Below are 21,260 nucleotides of genomic sequence, written 5' to 3'. Positions count from 1 at the left end.
GAACCATCTGTATATTATTTTGTTTAATTTCTTTCCTTATTAAATTTGCGCCACGAATGTTTGCATTATATTATGTAGATAGTGAAATTCGAATATATTTTAAATCAAAATAATCAATATTTTACGAATAAAAGTGAAGGGACATATAATAATGAACAGAATAATAATTTCAAATATAGTATGTATATTTTATATATATCTTATGTGCAGTATAAGTATCACAATGATGTATGAAAAAATTTTTTCTGGCGATTTTAGATCGTTTTTGTATTATTATTCTGTGGGGATATGTGTATCCATCATATTTTCTAAAACTTCTTCTTCCTCATCTTCCTCCTCATCGGGTTCTGCTTCAGTCTCGAGTAAACGGATCTTTCTATTATTTTCTGCTAAAATTGCAGCTACTTTTCGAGGACCGCTAACTGCTAGTCGTCTCGCGGATATTCCTTGAAACGGTTTTGGCCATGTTGCACCAATGATATCAACCAAAGTTACCATATTATCTTGATACAGGGTAGGTATGTTTTGCAATGGCACTTGCACAAGAAATGATGCATAAGTCTGTTTGTTTAATATAAGTAAACTAAGATAATCTTGTGAGTAAAATTGCAAATCTACTATCACAGTATCCATGCTTTCTCCTAGACATACATACACACAGAAAAATTATTTATTTTTATGTCCTGTAATGAATAAGACATTTTCAGTATAACTATGTATTATGTACAATACAATGCCACCAACCTTGCTTATGATTCACATCTATCGTAACCATTTTTGAACCAAGAGATGCAGGTTCTGTAGATGAATATTCGATATTAAAAAGTTTCAAAATTTTGCTGTCAGCATCACTCATAACTAATAAGAGATTTCCATTGCTCGTTACAATCTGCGAGGATATGAGAGATGTAAAAGATGATAGAGAAATTGAAACCATTGTAAAATGCTCGACTAAACCCTGATAAGCTTCTGTGAAAACATTTTCCACAGCAGTGACTAATTTTGTATGAGACTGTAATAAAGATAAATTAAAATCCTGCTTCACTATATGCGCATAATTGCTTAAGCAGTCATTTATCTCGAGCAAAGCGGCCCATTCACTTCCTTCCGAGGTCAAGGGTGTTTGCAGATTTTCGCGACGCAGATATTGGCCTAATTTTTCTAGATTTATCCTGCCGTTTGTTCTCGGTACGGTTTTGTCAAAACCATTCAGAAATTCGGCGATGAATGTTAATTCCTGCTGACTTACGCGGCTCACTTCCGATGGTGCTTTTTCATCTGTTAATTGGAGAATAGCTACATACAACCATCTATAAATGAAATCATTAAAATAATTAAATATAAACAATACTAAATTAATCACTCGATTTGCAGTTCGTACATCATACCGGAAAAATGCTTTGTAATTGCGCATACTCTGATCTATAACTTGCTCGATTTCATACGACTTTGCCAGGAAAGCCTCAGATTCATTAATGGCATTAGTCACGAGCGTTTCGTCGCGCAACCCTAGCGCTTCGTACGTGCCACCTACTCTTACCATGCCTCTTAATTCGGCTAACTGATAAACTAAGGCCATACCAACGCTAGTTAAATTTTTTGATACTAATTTCTGCAAAAGTATAATTGTCATTTTAACATTCAAAAGTGAAATGGGATACACAGCATTTAAATTAAAAGAGATGACATTCTATTTTCTACAAATACCTGTATATTACTGTAACACATCTCAATACTGTGCCCAAATTTTTTCAACCCTTTCTCCGTAAGATCTCGAAGTAGAAAATGTTCTAAATTTTTTGTAGGTATTCCAATCATTAACAGTTCTAAGAAGTCTGCAGCCATACTACCAGGTGGATTTGATTCCGCATATCGTGTGAGTTTTTCATCCATTTCCAAAAGTATTGTTTCCCAAGCTTCACAAGTGGCCATTAAAGTACGCGAGAGATAGTCTTTCAAACATTCAACATTAGCTTGAATTTGTGCAACCTGAGAATAAAATATATAATATTCTGATAATTCTATGTCTCTTCTTTATCTCATTTCAAATTATTGTGTATAATCCTTTGAGAAACAGTGCTCTTTGCACTAACACTTTTGTTATAAATGTGACTATAAAGTGCATTATATTCCACAAACCTTGAGAAAGGTTATGCTCTTCTCAAGTAGGGAACAGGATACTCTAGTTGTTTTAATACAATTATTGTCTCTCCATGTAATCCATATTGGATCACCACATCCACCTATAATTTGTACAATCGGTCCGAGGCCTACATTTATGATGCCACAATAAAACATTCCGAAAATGTACATTAAGACTGTGCCATTTTTCTGGCCAATCTGCAAGAAAATGTATATGTAACTATTATTCAAATATATATAATCATAAACATCCTGTAGAATTATGTCTTACGATACATACAAAGAGCATATCTAGAATATGAGACAAAAATTCTTTGCGTTCAGGCTCTGCGCTGTAACTTCTGATTAAACTGGGCAGAGGTGGCAGATAATCGCCTGTAGGTTCATTAGTTTTTTCATTCACTAATGGATTTTCATATTCTGACAGCGACAACCATTTAACACATACAATTGATTCATTTGTTGGTAATTTAGTTTTGTGAATAATGTTTTTAGTTTCAACATCAACAAGACAGAGTAGTTTGGATATCTCATAGCACACTGCGAGAAGCTTGCCATCGGGCCTCCATGCCAGATGGACAATTGTATCAGATTCATCCTGAGGACTCAACAACCAGACTCTTTGCCAGGTGAGCCTATGAAGGACGACTTCACCTAGAATATTTTATGCTGAAGATAATGATTGTTGAGTCTTCTAAGAGACATTTTTTTCTTTTTGTAAATGTTAGATAATGCAAATTGGAAAGTTTGATTTTCTGATCTTTTTCTAGAGAACTAGAAACAGAGAAAAGAAAGATAAAGTTAACTTTACCTAATGTTGAACAGGCACATTTTTTAAAACGCCGGCTTTCAAAGACTGACCTTTCACATTACTAATTGCCAAAAGATCCATTTTCGGTGACCACAGCATCGTCGTCACTTCAGCGGGAAGCTGACGCTCCTCCAGCTGTCTCATAGTACCAGCCATAAGTTTAAATATATTTTCTAATCTAATTTTCTGAAAGAAAATTCTCGTAATACAAATCAGCTAATCAGTCATTGTACGTCTCGGTTTTATTTATGTACATTTTTTTCATTATCGATAACGCTCTGTTATCGACAATATAATTTGATATATAAAAACGTTTTTTCAAATAGAGATGACGCCACCATACAAAAATTGCCGCGTAGCGTCATTTTGAATTTAGCGGCACTGCAACGGTACTCTTCCTTGAATTCAGCACGTTGTAGTTTTCGTTGTTGCGTTTATTGTCGCGCATGTTATTTTTCTGTTATAGTAAATTAAATAGTGTAAATCACCGAGTAATTGTGCCGAGATATCGTCAATTTCGCCGTCAAACGTCGATTTTCAAGTCAAGGAACATACAATTCGTTATACGATCGAGAAATTCTATCTCGCAAAGGTAAGGCCCATTTTAAAACCGCAGAACCGTTTTCCTCTTTAAAGAATAAATTGCTCCAATTTTCCAATTTGATATGTATTATGTATAAATAGAATAATTGGCTAGAGCATCGATTAAATATTATTTATTGAAATTAGCATCTTATAATTTATTCTTACATTTTATTTTGATAGCATATTTTTTTAAAACGCCAGCGTTTAGAGAGACTAATCTTTCACATATCACATTTTTACGGAAAGCTGATGCTTCACCAGCTGTCTCACCAGCTATAATTTTAAATCTTTTATCTTTTAATGTAAAGTTCCTTATAGAAAATTCTCATAATATAGTAGAGTTAGCAGAATTAGTCATGGCGCGTCTTTCTTGATATGTGAGAACCTTTTTTCGAGTAGAGATGGCGCCATCGTACAAAAATCGCCACGCTAGCGTCACTTTGAATTTAGCGGCAGTGCAACGATCACTTTTCGGCGTATCGTCGCGGTTTATGTTACGTTTATTTCATCGTGCGTGTTATTTTTGTATTACAGTAAATCGACGAATGCAAATCATCGAGAAATTGTATCGAGATATATCGTACAAATTCGCCATCGTGAGTGCGCGAGGAAAAAAGACGAAGAAAGGTCGATTTCCGAGCGAATGAAGATACAATTTGTTATGCGATCGAAGTTCTATCTTGCAAAGGTAAGGCTCGTTTTAAAATTACAGAACCGTTTTCCTCTTTAAAGAATAAACCGCTCTAATTTTTTAATTTGATATATATTATGTATAAATAGAACAATTGGCCAGACCGTCGATTAAATATTATTTATTGAAATTAGCATCTTATAATTTATTCTTACATTTTATTTTGATAGCATATTTTTTTAAAACGCCAGCGTTTAGAGAGACTAATCTTTCACATATCACATTTTTACGGAAAGCTGATGCTTCACCAGCTGTCTCACCAGCTATAATTTTAAATCTTTTATCTTTTAATGTAAAGTTCCTTATAGAAAATTCTCATAATATAGTAGAGTTAGCAGAATTAGTCATGGCGCGTCTTTCTTGATATGTGAGAACCTTTTTTCGAGTAGAGATGGCGCCATCGTACAAAAATCGCCACGCTAGCGTCACTTTGAATTTAGCGGCATTGCAACGATCACTTTTCGGCGTATCGTCGCGGTTTATGTTACGTTTATTTCATCGTGCGTGTTATTTTTGTATTACAGTAAATCGAGGAATGCAAATCATCGAGAAATTGTATCGAGATATATCGTACAAATTCGCCATCGTGAGTGCGCGAGGAAGAAAGACGAAGAAAGGTCGATTTCCGAGCGAATGAAGATACAATTTGTTATGCGATCGAAGTTCTATCTTGCAAAGGTAAGGCTCGTTTTAAAATTACAGAACCGTTTTCCTCTTTAAAGAATAAACCGCTCTAATTTTTTAATTTGATATATATTATGTATAAATAGAACAATTGGCCAGACCGTCGATTAAATATTATTTATTGAAATTAGCATCTTATAATTTATTCTTACATTTTATTTTGATAGCATATTTTTTTAAAACGCCAGCGTTTAGAGAGACTAATCTTTCACATATCACATTTTTACGGAAAGCTGATGCTTCACCAGCTGTCTCACCAGCTATAATTTTAAATCTTTTATCTTTTAATGTAAAGTTCCTTATAGAAAATTCTCATAATATAGTAGAGTTAGCAGAATTAGTCATGGCGCGTCTTTCTTGATATGTGAGAACCTTTTTTCGAGTAGAGATGGCGCCATCGTACAAAAATCGCCACGCTAGCGTCACTTTGAATTTAGCGGCATTGCAACGATCACTTTTCGGCGTATCGTCGCGGTTTATGTTACGTTTATTTCATCGTGCGTGTTATTTTTGTATTACAGTAAATCGAGGAATGCAAATCATCGAGAAATTGTATCGAGATATATCGTACAAATTCGCCATCGTGAGTGCGCGAGGAAGAAAGACGAAGAAAGGTCGATTTCCGAGCGAATGAAGATACAATTTGTTATGCGATCGAAGTTCTATCTTGCAAAGGTAAGGCTCGTTTTAAAATTACAGAACCGTTTTCCTCTTTAAAGAATAAACCGCTCTAATTTTTTAATTTGATATATATTATGTATAAATAGAACAATTGGCCAGACCGTCGATTAAATATCATTTATTGAAATTAGCGCTTTATAATTTTATTCTCGTATTTTATTTTGATGGCATATTTTTTTAAAACGCCAGCGTTCAGAGAGACTAGTCTTTCACATATCACATTTTTACGGAAAGCTGATGTTTTTCCAGGTGTCTCACAGTACCAGCTATAATTCTAAATCTTTTATCTTTTAATGTAAAGTTCCTTATAGAAAATTCTCATAATATAGTAGAGTTAGCAGAATTAGTCATGGCGCGTCTTTCTTGATATGTGAGAACCTTTTTTCGAGTAGAGATGGCGCCATCGTACAAAAATCGCCACGCTAGCGTCACTTTGAATTTAGCGGCAGTGCAACGATCACTTTTCGGCGTATCGTCGCAGTTTATGTTACGTTTATTTCATCGTGCGTGTTATTTTTGTATTACAGTAAATTGAGGAATGCAAATCATCGAGAAATTGTATCGAGATATATCGTACAAATTCGCCATCGTGAGTGCGCGAGGAAAAAAGACGAAGAAAGGTCGATTTCCGAGCGAATGAAGATACAATTTGTTATGCGATCGAAGTTCTATCTTGCAAAGGTAAGGCTCGTTTTAAAATTACAGAACCGTTTTCCTCTTTAAAGAATAAACCGCTCTAATTTTTTAATTTGATATATATTATGTATAAATAGAACAATTGGCCAGACCGTCGATTAAATATCATTTATTGAAATTAGCGCTTTATAATTTTATTCTCGTATTTTATTTTGATGGCATATTTTTTTAAAACGCCAGCGTTCAGAGAGACTAATCTTTCATATATCATATTTTTACGAGAAACTGACGTTTCTTCAGCTATCTCACAGTACCAGGTATAACTTTAAATCTTATCTTTTAATATAATGTTTCTTATAAAAAAATGGCTCACGGCGCGTCTTTCTATATCTTGATGTATGAGAACCTTTTTTCGAGTAGAGATGGCGCCACCATACATAAATCATCACGCTGGCGTCACTTTGAATTTAGCGGCAATGCAACGGTCACACTTTTCGACGCATCGTCGCGGTCTTTGTGTTGCGTTTTCTCATCGTGCGTATTATTTTCGTATTACAGTAAATCAAGGAGTGCAAATCACCGAGAACTTGTGTCGAGATATCGTACAAACTCGCCTTCGTAAGTGCGCGAGAAAAAAAGGCGAAGGAAGGTCGATTTTCGAGTAAATAAAGACACAATTCGTTATGCGATCGAAGTGTTCTATCTTGCAAAGGTAAACCCATTTTAAAACTGCAGATTCGCTTTTTTCTTTATTAAAGAATAAACCGCCCCGGTTTTCCAATTTGATATGTATTATGTATAAATAGAATGATTCGCTAGAAAATCGATTAAAGATCATTTATTGAAATTAACGCTTTATAATTTATTCTCATTATATTATTTTGATGGTACCCTTTTAAAATGCCAGCTTTCAGAGAGACTAATGTGTTATTTTTGTGTTATAGTAAATCAACAAGAGTACACATCACCGTGAAATTGTGCCGAGATGTCATACAAATTCGCCGTCGCAAGTACGCGAAAAAGGAAGATATCGATTTTCGAGACAAAGAACATACAATTCGTTATATTACCGAGACTGCTTCTATCTTGCAGGTAAGCTCATTTTAAAATCGTAAAACCCCTTCAAATTTTTAATTTAATGTATACATTTTCAATGTAATGCGTAATTATTTATGAATAGAACGATTCACTAGAGTATCACGCACGATAAAAGATTTGAGAGATTAATATTTTACAATTTATTATCATTATTATTTCTTAACGCTTCGCGATAAAATATTTTATAATTCTGACGAGAATTTGTAATTAAGAATTGAAAATACTTTCAAGTCTTTTCTCATTGTTTTCATATTAAAGCAATACGCTTCTGTATTTCTGTATTATTTGTATAACTTATTCGATTAATGCGCAAAAAAATATAACAGTTTAGTTATCGCAAAATAAAATGAACGCATTTCGAAGAACTTTCGATGCATTCATAAACAATGTTCGAAATGTCGATGTATAAATACTCGATAACTTTCTTATCCTTCGACTAGAATGGCGTTGGAATGGCTTACGCGACGAAGACGACAATGTTCTAATGTGCTGCAACGGGTGCAGACTGGCGATAGGTGACAGGAATACGATAAGGACCATCGTTGTGTTTAGGTCTGTTAGCGATCGCGTTGTCTTGTGTCGCCGTCTCCGGACGGTGGAGAGTGAAAGGGAGATATCGCCTCGTATCACATATACACACAACGGCGTATATACCATTATGATTCGGCCGCGTGCATATACGCGCTACTTGTACCCGGGAAGACAGGATACGCACATTCGCGCGAGACGTGCGGCGTTATCGCGATCGCCAATCGTCGTGACGTCGAGAGCGTATGAATCTAACGCATGTGAATCTGAATCTCAATCGTGCGGATGTCTACTCGCATTTTCGAGTATTCATAGCAAACGTTAATTTTTCGATATGACGCATAGGTTCGATGATTATCAATTCGATTCTCTTGCATCTCTCAGATCGGGCGTGTACGTCTTCTGATTAAATTCTAAATAAAATAATAATAAAAAATGGAACGATAAAATAATAATAAAAAAATAGAACAGATGTAATAATTATAACAGAATATTAAAAGGTAAAAGGATTGCTAGCATGTTACAGATGCAATATGTCATAAATCGCAGTCCAAATTAATTATCAGAGATTATTAATTATAAGTGAAAGAGACAAAAAGAGAAAAAGAGGAAGAGAGAGAGAGAGAGGATATGATAGCGGTTTAGTTTATCATGGTAATTTTTTAAATATAATGCGCTATTTAATATACATTTCGAAGGATTAAACCATTCGCAATGGTAGTCTTTAGAAACGCGTAACGTAATCCTTGAATAGTTCTGCGTGCGTGCGTGCATGTATGTATGTCACTGATATTTCATGAACGAGTTTCGGTTAAGCATGTATCGGATAATGTAACAATATCATTTGTACCATTAATACCGTTTGCTCCGGATTGTGTGTAAATTTCATTATACTTGCATTCGCATTGTTGACCGCAATTATCTTTATAACGGCATAATGTGCGCGATATTATACATCGTTAATTTATCGGTCGCCATTTTACCTGATCCTATTTCGGGTATAATGGGAAATTCGGAATTGACCAATGAGAATGTGCTTAGTGTCGATCGCATGATTCTCTGGGATCGACACGTTCTTTTATATGTGACGATGGATTTTTCTGTTTAATTCTTTAACCGATAGAAAAATCTACAGTTATGCGTTTTCATTCCGTCGATTCATCTTTATCGCAATTCTTTTCCCTCCAAGATGATATCGAAAAAGAAACCTCGAGTGTATTGACGTTTCTCCTATCACAAGATATCGTCGACAATAAATTCGATTAAGTCTAATATGAACGGTATTAACGGTTTTTAAATGTTAATATCTAAATATTAAATTACATAAAATTGATGGAAAAGAAAGATGACAGAAAAGTAAAATAACAGAAAAATGATTTTTAAAAATAATTTAGGTATTACAGAGGGAAATAGCTTTTTAGATTAGTCCGAAGATTACTTGGAAGAGATAAATTTATCCAAAGCGCTGGCAAGGAGTGCCATAGAGTAAAAATATACATAAAACACTGAACAGCCTTCGAAACCGTGCATATATATTAAGAATGTACCTTAAGATCTTATGTACGATTAAGTACAGATTCTCAGCAGCTCTTAGAGTATATATTTATGTATATTCGTATTTTTCCAGCATAACACATATACTCCAATCTGGATTGAGACAAGAGACTCTGTCGAGAAGGAAATGAGACCGATGGAAACGTGGAAAATATGGAGAGAGACGCGTCGGGCGACTGGAAAAAGTGGAGAAGCTTGGCGAGGACGAGAGATGAAGAAAGCAAGAGGGTGAGTAGGAAAGAGAGAACGAACATTATTAACATCATATACCGACTTCCGAGGCCGAAGCTTTTTATCGCTCGCAAGATAGATAAATCACGGCGAAATATCAGAAGCTGACGACTTTTCTCGCCGCACACTTTACTCTGATTAAACTCCGCTATATTCGCGGGTGCGAACAGAGATGTTTGACTGTAAGATCGCCTCGGGAGAGTTTCTTACTTTTGTCTATGTTGCACGTTCCGGAAGTACGGCATCAACATCTGTAACTCCGCGATGTGAGAAAGAGAGAGAGAGAGAGAGAGAAAGAACTCTCTCATAAAATACATTCCAACGTAGATGTTTATTTTAAAAAGAATAATATAAAGTCATTTTAAATATATCTTTTTTAATAAAAAAGGAATCCTGAAGTAATCTTATTGTATTAATACAATATTTGATATCTGTGTACTTTGCCAAAATAATTGAAATTAATTAATTAATTGAAATTAATAATTATTTTCTTTTAAGAAGACGCACATAAATGTTATATAATGTTTTTATTAGGATAATATTTCTTTATGATTATTTTGCGATTTTATTCATACGACTTATATTTATTTAGTTGCTAAAACATCTTATCCCAGATGAATTTTTATACAGTTATAATAACAATGAAAAAAAAATATACGCGAGTTTCTTTCTCCTTACATTCGCTTCACCGTGGACTCGTAAACATAAATCGGTTCCCGCGAGATCGATGGCGCACGCTGTCCACACGGTACATTTCCCGCGCTTTACGGATGTAACTTGTGTTGCAACCCTATTTGCCACTCCACATCTGTACGTCTACGAAATTTCATTTCCAATTCCAATGGACACCAATTTCCAAATTGAGCGCCGTTGCTGCGCCCGCGGTTCACGAGCAATCGTTTGCTCGGTGCTTACGAGAGAGGTGGTCGTTTCTCACGAACTTTATGATTTGAATTCAAAAGGAGAGTCGGTGTCGTTGCGTAAAAGAAACACGATTTCACTTTAGACTCGATTGTAGATCGACGAATAAAAATAGGTTTACAGGCGATAACACATCGACGATATTTCAGAGATTGAGATTGTCATATATTATATCTCGATAGGAAATATTTAATTAGCAAAGAAATGCTCCGACGAACAAAACTTATTTTAACATACATTACAAATCGAGTAAAGAGCGCATTCATATAATGATTATTTAGTTATCAAAGCAATCGCATCGACAAAATTTATTTTAACATCAATATATAATTCATTTAATGAATTTGATATTTGTTTGAAACAGATATAATCATCAGTTTTAAACAGTTTCTTCTGTCAACGTAGATAGCGGAGGATTCGATCAGTAGATACGATCAGACTGATAAATTCAGCAATTTGTTAATAATGGATATAAAATGGGGAAAATATAAAAGGTAACCCCTCTTCGTAAATTAAAATATTAATGACAAGCGATAAAAGCATCGTTGCGTAGAGTAACGTATCGAGCGTAGACCCAACAAGCATAACAGTAGAACTTGATTATCCGATAGTTTTAAAGGGGAGAATGCTTTCTCGGCGAATATCGCTGCAAGTTTATGGACGACGAGCGGATGCGAGCGCGGTGGTTCGCAACAGATACCATCTAGATGTGTTGCATTCCATTTGCCGACAAGTTCGGTTATAAGATAAGGACACGACGAGATCTTCCGGCTTTAACGCACGTTGGACTGGAATTCGAGCAAGCGACTTTGGGAGTTGATAACTCCGGGATTTGCGAAACGTGTACGGGACATACGACTGGAATTAAACCATCCCGCATTAACGACCTCAAGCAAAACGAATTAATTCTCTTGATATAGTTCGACTCGCATCGCGACTCCGATCGATTCGCTCAATTTAATTCATTCTTCACTTTATACAATCGCGTCAATTCACGCATATTGTTGAGCTATCCTCGATTATATACATTCGATTTTATACATATTTCGTATCTCGTTCTTTCTTTACGCAACGCGCGATATAAAATCTACACATCGCGTAATGTTTCTTTGGAACGCTCGGATACATACACACACACACACACATAAACATAACACACGGTTATCGAAAATGCGCATTTTATTTGAAATTTTGAGAGCGCACGGCTTGACAGTTTTCCTTATGTAACACCGTACGAAAGTGCCGTTGGATAATACACGAAAGCAGTTCCAACTACATGTAAGATTCAACGCGCACGATGTGTATAACTCCCGATAAGGACCAAATCTTTTGCGCGAAACGCGCGTGGCGAATGCGATACGAAACAAATATAAAAATACCGAGATTACGTGAAATGTCGCGTGCAAAATTTATTCCTTATATATAGAGCGCTTCTTTTCCTTTCTCTCTTTTTCTCTCTTTTATATACGTATGTTAAAACTTCGGCAATTTGCGTGTGTAAACGAAGATTGTAATTAAGATAGAGCTAGCGCAGATATTTGCCCAAACATATTTGAAGGTTTAAAAGCGAATATTTATAGGAGGTACATAAAATACGGAGAGAGACGTTTCTTGCGGCGATCTATCATCGCGAATAAATATAGAGATCATTCTCGAGTGTTCGCAGCATCAAGATCTGAATCCGCGCCGACTTTGATCCTTGAAAATACTATACATATTGCGTACAAGTCATTAAGCATTTCTGTTTTGTATATATGCCAGCAATTATTTCCATGTTTAAGACGTTAGAAACGTCGTTATCTTACTATGAGGGCATTAACACATCGAGTGTTTCGATTTAACGTGTCGAGATAACGGTTTAGAATAGATCATCTTTCCGGCATTATAGACCTCGGAGATGATAAAGACGCAACGCGGAAACGATTTTTCTTTATATAATACAATATTTCATCTCGCGTTACGTTGAATTGTAGAGTGAGATGATGTCTTGCCGAAGCAAAATTAGAAATAGTATATTTACTATGTCAAATCTCGTGCCATATTGAAACACATATTGCAATCGCGTCGAATTTTTTTTTTTTTTTTTTTTTACGAAAGAAAGAAAGCTCTCTCCGTATCGCAGTTCTACGCATTTCTCGCATTTTATCATTTCAACGATCGATGAATTTTCACGCACTTTGACGTGCGCGTCTCTCGCAGTTATGTATGTATCATCGCGGGATATTATTTCGGACAACGAAACGGCCAAATCTCCTCTCCAAGAACAGTCGGCTTAAGTTGGCGGGATGCTGCTCCCACCTCAACTTAGCTAATTGTGCTTTAAACAGACGGTCTTCCGGTATTTATATCTTTGCTCGCGCAGCTTAAGCTATTTCGCGGTTCTAAAGTAACATGCTTATCGTGCTTCAAGAACGTTGGATTGGTGAATGCGTTCCGCTTCCGGTAAGGATAGGAGAGTACTAGTATCTACCGTCCTGTTAACTCTCACAACTTCGTCGTCATTATATAGCTGTCGTCATTATATATTACATTCAAGTGTTTATAAAGAACACATACTAACGCCTCTGTAAACGTGGTTGTGCGAGCATTTCAAAGTATATCAGTAGATTATAAACTAAAATTATAAGCTTCCCAAAAACATTGTTGTTTAATAATAATTTATAATCTGTTATAATCTGTTATCATATTATAACGCTTAATAACATACGTCCATCAAGATCGATGGCGTAGACGAGTCACTAATTATATTTTTTCATTTTTTTCCCAAACTTTTGACCCATCGAACAAAACCTTTTCGCGAAAAAAAATCCGACGTTAGAATGATGCTAGTTGACGGAGATATTAGTACTCTCCGTTGGTATGCTTCACGAAACGCGAGGGAAGTGCTGACGCTTGAAAGGTACATCTCGTGAAAAATGCGTCGGACGATTTAGAGTGACGCAGGCATCGTCCGAATTTTTTTTTTTTTTGTTTTGCCACTGCACGCAAAATGTTTAACCGTTTAAACTTTTAACCCGTCGATTAGCTTTCATCAAGCCCTCTGGAAGTCGGTGATGTTGTTGAGGTTCTCCTATATAGATTCTGCGACTTTCTTTCTAGCTGTTTCTCTTTCAAGCAAATGTTAATTTGTCGAGCTTAACTTGTATAAGAGTTAGATCCAACTAATATAGATGCACTCGCGTTTTTCTTTTATATTCGATCTGATTGTAAACGATGTCATAAATTCTGATGATCTTATCGAGCGAACAAAATGACTGGATGAACGTTCATTCTTAATAACGGTATAGAATAGAAAGGCGCGAATTCCATCGCGTACACGAAATTTTTATATATTATATTTATATTTATGATACGAAGCGAGCTCGCTAGAGCAGGATAACGGCGAATCTTAGGACGTATACACGTATGCACGTACATATCTATCTCGGCAAGATTCCTCTCAGACGACCGTCTAGGGAAACATATTGTCAAATATTCCGGCGTACCCCTTGAGGCTCGTTCCTCTTCAGAAGTGACTTCGGATTCGTCTCTCGACCGCTCGTTTCCTTCCATCCCTGAAGAACTTTCGCGACGGTCACCGCGTCGATAGCAACTTGAACGACGACGACAGATCCTCTTGACCCGTAAGAGGACAAACGGTTCAACTGTCCGTACTTGATATTCTTAGCTATGCGTCTTCCGATTGGTTATACCGATTAGGGTATCAGTCTATTCGAAGGGATGAGAAAGCGGGCAATAACGCGAATTGGACATAAACTATTGGGCACATAGTTATGAAATGTATACAGGTCCTATATAAATAAAATACAAAGCGTTACTACTTTGTAATCTATGTTAAAAAATAAGCGTCTTTTTTCTTTAGCAAAATTTTCAGAATATATATTTTCAAAACATTTTATTTTTTTTTTTAGATATTTAACTTATTGTTTCGTGATTTTTCATATAAATAAAAAGTTTAATATCTTAACTTTTACACATATATTGAAATTCGACTTATATTTCTATTATGTCCTATATTAATATCACATTAATCGTAATATTGAAAGAATGAAAATTGGCATTTTACGATTAAATGAATTCAGCAATATTTAATATGTAAATATATTAAGAGAGAGAGAGAGACATATATGTATATATTATAATTTATTACAAATATTTTGAAAAATTTAAAAATGAATTATAAATCAAATATCACAAATATTAAATACATGCAATTTAATATCGTAATATTTATGCATTAAACTGACATATTTGAATGCTTAAATCGAGATAAAATGTATATCAGCGTAATTTCTTTTATTCGGATACGAGTCGAAACTAGCGGGGGAAATTTTGCATTTTTAATTATTTTACCGTTATCTATTATTATCGAATCGATGCGGTTAACGCGCACTCTTTGAGTACTCAACACCCACCTACGTATCCGTGTTTACCGAATCGAATTCGTTGTTATATCATCTTCATGTCCCGCCGTCACTTCACGGAGCTTGAGCGCTTCATTTACGTAATATGAAGGTTCCTGCGAAGAAGAATCGCGACACCGTCGCGTCGCGTCAGCTGTAATTTGCATGTCAAAACCGATTAACCATAGGGGTCCCGAATTTCGCGAAATGGGACTGGAGCACCCATCGGTTTTGCATTTAGCGATTGCGGCGATGCTGTTGCGGTCGTCCGTCAATCGCAACGGGTATATACGACATATCGAACCGGACCGCAAAGACACAAACTGTAAGCTATGAATTGTTCAAGCTGCTGTAATTCAACGCGTCAAAACTTTTGACGCATAAATGGAGCGCAAAATTGTTTGGATAATCTGAATCACAATCCTCCCCCTCCAGGGACAATTTATCCGCGTTCTACATTCCATACTTAATATCTTCTGCGAAGTTTCAAGTTAAGATTTTTTTGTATATACGTACAACGCAACGATATTTTTTTCCTCGTAAAATAAATATGATATGTAAGATTAAATTTAATCCGTCAATTAGCTCTCCTCCATTCGCAATCGTGTATTTCTATAATCTCATTTGAATAATTGCGCTCGTGGCAAAGACACGTTCCGCGTAATCGCCCGTCAATGGGCAGCATTATCGGATTCGACGGTAGTCGAAATCAGCTAACTGGACGTAAAATCGATCGGCATGAGCGGTAACACATAGGCAAATCGATGTTAGCCGCGCGCGTTCTAATATTATAACGAGGCACTCAACATATTGTACGTACACGTAAGCATATTTAATCGAGGTAGATTTATGCATCTGCAATTGTGCTTTACGGAGAAGTGCGTTCTTTACGAGGAAGATAAATTCATATATCTTGAAAGCATTTCTCTCTTTTTCAAGTTACTCCCCGGTGTCTCGAAATTCTGAAAAATTCGTCGTAAATCGCGTCAAGAGGGAATACAAATAAAATCCGTGATTTGTTTTAAAAAAATATAGAAATAAACAAAAAACGATAACGCGCGCGAGAGAGAAGATATATATTAATTTATTATTATTATTAACTTATTATTGATTGAATCACGCTTTATCCAGAATAAAAATAAATTGCTTCAACGTTACTAAAACATTCAATTTCGCCATTTTACACGCATTATTATTGTTTGTTTTGTTACAAGCGTATTGGTATTTGCTAATCTCTATTTTTTATTCGTTCGTTATATCCCTTATATTTTTTATGTTAGAATGTAGAAGAAGCTTCGTACGCGATATAGCACGCGCGTTTAAAGCGTTGTAAAGTATTCGCTAGATTTCCTCACTGCAATGCAATGGATGACGAGTCGAAAGATTAGCATTTATTTCTCTCTTTTCTTCTTTTTTTCTCTCGCGAGTGCGTTCTGCATAATCCCAGTCCCAGTTTTCCTTCAATTTTATCTATACGCTTTGCTCGTCTCTTTCTGCGTCCTCTCTCTCTCTTTCTTCTCTGTGTTCCGTATGGTCCCTTTTTTACGATTGTGCTATTGCATCAACCGTAGGATTAGTTATTCGCGAGCGCAACATATATACGCTCGCGCCGCATGTACGGCCGCGATATTTCATTTTAAGTAAATTTCGTCGCGCCGGAAAAATTAAATATTTTTAACGGCAAAAAAATTAAATCTTCTCTCCGCTGGCTGTTTCGCGAGACACATTTTCGTAAAATCGTCGCGCATGATGGCGGGAAGATGCGCGTCACAAACTTCGCGCGTCTATTTGCTTTGAATATTTGCTGTACGTATTGACAGAAAGGAAAAAAAAAAAAAAAAAAAAAAAAAAAAAAAAAAAAGACACGTTGGTTACTACGCTTAAGACGAAAAGATATAGTTATGAGCGTTTTGCAGATTCATACATGTACGAAAACACGTCAAAACGATGGCTTATACTTTGAATAATCTCATTCAATAACGCCAATCGTCAATTTTCGATTCCGTAAAATATGTATAATTTTTGCATTTTTTTATAGGAACCTGTTAACGTTATACGTACGTTACGCTCGCGTTTTCGATTTTATCATAAACGTTTCGACCTTCAAGTGGATGCCAGCAATCTCGCTGTAGCAAACAGAGCGTTAACTGCAATTGATATGTTTATGGTGCGTTCCGTCAACAAGCAGTTTACAAACTCGCGAGAATTGCTGGAACGCGCGATGGTAACATTTCACCCAGTTACACACGTAAATCTCTACAATAAAAATCAAATATTTCAGCCGTCACGTCCAAATCGTAACTTTCACGAAACCGCATGACGCTAGTTGAACCGCGAGGGAGATGAGAAATAGAGAGAGCCTTAGACATTTATAGGAAAAGCGTTTGGTAATGCATGCCTCTTATGCGTGTTTTCTATCGATTTTTTTTTTTTTTATGTTGTTGGATTGTGAGTATATTTTAAGTTATATTTCATTTATAATAATACCATATATAATGTCATCTCTAATCTATAATGCATTATATGTGAAAGTTGTTATTTTTAAAGAAATCAGAATGACAAATCCGCGATTAAATTGGATTTGTATACAAATTTAATTTTCACCATTTTGAGATGAATTTGTTTCAAGCTCTTAAGAGAAATAGATTAGATGATTCAATCTTGATTTTATATGAGAATTATATATATGATATCAAAAATAAACTAGTCGTCATTTTAAAGATTAATTTTTTAAACTCTTAAAAGAGATTAGATAAAAATTTCTTAGGACACTCTAATCCTGGTTTTATATAAGAAGTATATCTGTACGATGTCGTTTAAAACGAGCTATAGATCTTTATCGTTAACTGTCGTGTCGCATCGGCGGCAACAGAATTTTTCTCAATTTGCGATCGATTGACCGACCCTTTCGTTCCTATTAACGATCGTATGTTATCTCTCTCCCCTGTTGTTCTTTTTCTCTTTGTTGGCCAAAGGATTAGTGACAACGGTACAGGGACGTGCAATGTGGATACGTGTGTGTGCGTTCGCGTGGGCGGCTCTTTGAGTACGGGTGCATGTGAACGTGTAAAGGAGGAGACTCGAGAAGAGGATAGGGAGGAATATACGAAGAGGATGAGGATGACCATGGGAAAGAGAGATAGAAAGAGGGAGTTGGAACGGACGAATGGACTGAATATTTCAGTCGGCAAGCGGACTCGCGTCGAAACGAACTCTGGCTTTAGTTGGAGTATATAGGTCAGGGTTCAGCTCTTAACTTGGCTTCAACACGAAACTCTAATCGCGTAAAATATACAGCATGAGGAACACCCCGCCTGACGAAAAGAGGAGAATGAGATACCGTTCTCCGTCATGGTTCTTCGATGTTGCTTTCGGTTCAGAGCTCGCCAAGTATTTAGTATTTTCACCGGAAAATCATTTCCCCTTCCGATTTAAATGGCCACGAGTAATCCTTAAGCGTATTTAGAGCCCGACGACTGCGACGATTGCGTCTCGCTGACCTTCGCAAAGTTAGCATCTTATTTTTTAAGATTTTGATGTAATCGAGTTCTGGTTTTTCTTGCAATTTCTCGAGAATTACAGATAGCATCTTAAAAGTTCTATTAAAAGATATTATAACTGAAGTTTTTCGATTTATCATTGAAATAAAAAAAATTATTTTTATTATTATTATTTTTTTTTTACACATATCTACACGCTTATTTTTTATATTAAATTGATTTTTTAAAAGATCTTTTTGAAACTTATAGAATATTTCTTCATTCATTAGAAATTTATTAGAAACTCTTTGACGAAAAATTAGAGTCCGTTCTTAATTATATCGAAATCTTTAAAAGGAGATGTTAATTTTATATCCGCTGTATATATTTGCTACATATATATTTTTTTATGAATCTAAGATCTTTTTATTTACGCGATGCACTCTTCTCGAAAGTTTACCTTGTAATTTTTGAATAATTTCCTAAAATAGTGGAATAGCTCGAGGGGATCATCGAAGCAATTTAAAAGATATTAATTTAAAATCGAGGAATCCGCAACGATAAGATCGAAAGCTTATTTATATAAGCATAGTTGTTCAACGATTATATTTTAATTTCGCTAAATTAAAAAAAGCAACACCTCTATTTCTCGTCTAATACTGTACGTATCGCGATGGAACGCGCGCGAGACGAGGATTTCGATGAATTTTTTAACGGTCTTGCCATCGATCCTGGAGATTTGTAAAAATGTAACGTTTTCCGGCGCGCCGGAGAGGTTACGAGAGCATATCGATCGATCAATTGCACAATACGCCGGCATTCGTATCATGACGGCGAATAAGAAAGAAACCGCGAGCGGTTTACAGTTTACATTGAAATTTAAATCGTCCATCGTCGATTTTTTATTCCGCTTATACCGTGTTGTATAGTAGCGCTCGATCAAGTTCGGCGAGTTGCCAGAAAGAGGGAGGATGGGTAGGATGGGAGCTAGAAAAAAAAATTGTTTCTCTTTGTGTGTGCACGATCGTTGTAAGCTTTGAATCACAAATTGATATATGAACGATGAAGAGGCTGGAAGATAAAACTGTTACGCGGCCGTGTCGGCTACACTTTGCTTTTATAATTACGAGGAAAACGTTTGACACACACACACACACACACACATAAACACGCATTTTCTCCCTCTCTCTTTCTCTCGTCTCTTTCTCCCTCGCTTTGTCGGCCGGTCGTCCATTCCGTGTCGGTCGACTTTGTGGTTTTAACGAGGTCCTCCACCATACCTAAATATAGCAATAGGTAACAATTAGCGAGAATAACCGAAATGTCGTGTCAATATCGACGATACTTTCGATCCACGTTTTGATTCGATTCAATTATTGTATATAAGTGGAATTCCGTTAATGTGCTAATTTGAACTTAATCTCCCTATAAGCTTCGTTAATAACAATCGATTCGATATTACCGTTTCATGCATACACAATTATATTGTCATAAAATTTCATTCTTGTTAAATCTTTGAACATGCAGCAAACATATCGCGAAAAATTGGCGAGGTCTGTATATTATAGTATTATTTATTTCATTTCTTTCCTCGCTGAACTTGCGCCACGTGTAGTAAACGCTGAAATTAAAATATAATAAATCAAAATAATCAATATATTTTTTACGAAGGAAACTGAAAAGAGAGAGCAAACGTATAAAAACGGACATAATAATTTCAAGTATAGTATGTATATATTTTAATGTATCATATGTGCAGTATTACAGTGCATGTATTCAATCGAGCCACAAAATTTTCTTATTTCTGTCACGTCAAAAATTTGATTCGTGTAGAGAAAGAGAGAGAGAGAGAGAACAATCTTGCATGGAAGGATCGTGAACATACGAATGATGTGCAATCCGCAGATGTATGAGAAAATTTCCCCTGACGACTTCACAGACCGTTCCTGTATTATCTCGCCAAATATATACGTAATATTTTACGTTTCCGCACCTACATAGCGTAAGAGAAATTTTCACTTGCCATTGTCATTTTTGCTGGACGCGTTTTTTTATCATATTTTTTCCAATGTCTTTTTATGTCGCATGTTAATTTATCCTTGCGACCTCGTTCATACCTGAAGGAGCGTGAAATCACTCGACATATGTTACACTGTCATTGTTGTATAAGGGACTTTTCCTTGGCTCGAGAAAGGTAAATAAATAGCGAGAGACGCGTTTAGATAGTGAGTAGAGAGAAGAAAAGTCTTTTGAAAATATACATTTTTATTATAAATAAAATATTTTATCATATAAATTTATATATATGCGTATATATATACTTAAATTATTTGCAATCTCTATGTAAGATTTATGATTATTTAAATTGTTTTTTTTTTATATAATAGCTTTTTATTTGATTATATTGTGTTAAATCTAAATTATCTTTCAAGCTTTTTCGTCAATTAATTTGCAAGAAATCATAAAAATATATATTTTACTGAATTTCTTATCTTAAAAAAGATTAATTATTTAATACGTACATATATATTTTTATTGTATTTCTTATTTGATGTTACTAGAACAACACAGGCGCGCGCTTTTGTTTATGGTAATTTTTCAATTTTTATAACTTTTCTTTCCTAACCTTAACTTTCTCTTTCATAAATTGTCAATCTGTTAAAATTCGCATGATTTAATAATTGCAAATAACACGAATGAAGCAAGACAGCCAATCGGCATCGTGGAAAAGAAGCCTCAACGCCTCGATATATTCGAGTTCGAGGTTTCATGCCTTTTTTAGAAAGGGATAAAAAATAAACATTATTAAAATAATG

General features: G+C 35.4%; 3 protein-coding genes across 5 annotated transcripts in view; 1 reads left to right on the top strand and 2 right to left on the bottom strand.

Moving 5' to 3' along the window:
• Positions 1 to 188: 188 nt before the first annotated feature.
• Positions 189 to 3,201, bottom strand: Apc4 (anaphase-promoting complex subunit 4). Of its 2 annotated transcripts, none has more exons than XM_070299028.1 (7): positions 3,004 to 3,201; positions 2,423 to 2,796; positions 2,140 to 2,340; positions 1,708 to 1,989; positions 1,389 to 1,612; positions 745 to 1,310; positions 189 to 641 (listed from the first exon to the last, which is right to left on the bottom strand). In XM_070299028.1, the coding sequence occupies exons 1-7, from the start codon at positions 3,107 to 3,109 to the stop codon at positions 274 to 276; spliced, it is 2,121 nt and encodes a 706-aa protein (XP_070155129.1). In that variant the 5' UTR covers positions 3,110 to 3,201; the 3' UTR covers positions 189 to 273. The 2 variants fall into 2 exon arrangements, with proteins under 2 accessions (XP_070155129.1, XP_070155130.1); XM_070299029.1 differs by having other exon boundaries at positions 745 to 1,278; positions 1,417 to 1,612.
• Positions 3,202 to 4,024: 823 nt separating this feature from the next.
• Positions 4,025 to 21,260, top strand: part of LOC138934452 (uncharacterized) — a 159,732-nt gene continuing 142,496 nt past the window's right edge. The window contains exons 1-7 of one of the 2 annotated variants that reach the window (XM_070298194.1): positions 4,025 to 4,226; positions 4,754 to 4,907; positions 5,435 to 5,588; positions 6,122 to 6,275; positions 6,789 to 6,942; positions 7,175 to 7,322; positions 9,484 to 9,638. In XM_070298194.1, coding sequence (XP_070154295.1) covers positions 6,914 to 6,942; positions 7,175 to 7,322; positions 9,484 to 9,638 — 332 coding nt within the window. In that variant the 5' untranslated portion in view covers positions 4,025 to 4,226; positions 4,754 to 4,907; positions 5,435 to 5,588; positions 6,122 to 6,275; positions 6,789 to 6,913. Of the gene's footprint in view, positions 4,227 to 4,753; positions 4,908 to 5,434; positions 5,589 to 6,121; positions 6,276 to 6,744; positions 6,943 to 7,174; positions 7,323 to 9,483; positions 9,639 to 21,260 lie in introns of those variants that run through there. The other variant, XM_070298195.1, reaches the window with a different exon arrangement.
• The window catches only part of LOC138934453 (neurotrimin), a 315,283-nt gene continuing 302,269 nt past the window's right edge, over positions 8,247 to 21,260 (bottom strand). The window contains exon 8 of the transcript XR_011447131.1: positions 8,247 to 8,269. The gene's annotated coding sequence lies outside the window, so the exon portion shown is untranslated. The remainder of the gene's footprint in view (positions 8,270 to 21,260) is intronic.

This window comes from Polyergus mexicanus, unplaced genomic scaffold, assembly GCF_030449975.1.
Source record: "Polyergus mexicanus isolate NDT 795.1 unplaced genomic scaffold, iyPolMexi1.0 SCAF_7, whole genome shotgun sequence".
NCBI lineage: Eukaryota > Metazoa > Arthropoda > Insecta > Hymenoptera > Formicidae > Polyergus > Polyergus mexicanus.
The sequence above is the reverse complement of the archived record's forward strand: the minus strand, read 5'-3'. Positions and strand labels throughout refer to the sequence as shown.

What these genes read in the sequence shown, in the direction of transcription:
- Apc4 (XM_070299028.1), bottom strand. Translation starts at nt 3,109, where the DNA reads ATGGCTGGTACTATGAGACAGCTGGAGGAGCGTCAGCTTCCCGCTGAA. An exon ending in GGCAATTAGTAATGTGAAAG is followed by an intron (nt 2,797 to 3,003) that starts GTCAGTCTTTGA and finishes AAAATATTCTAG; the next exon opens with GTGAAGTCGTCCTTCATAGG. An exon ending in AATTACAAAGCATTTTTCCG is followed by an intron (nt 1,311 to 1,388) that starts GTATGATGTACG and finishes TTTCATTTATAG; the next exon opens with ATGGTTGTATGTAGCTATTC.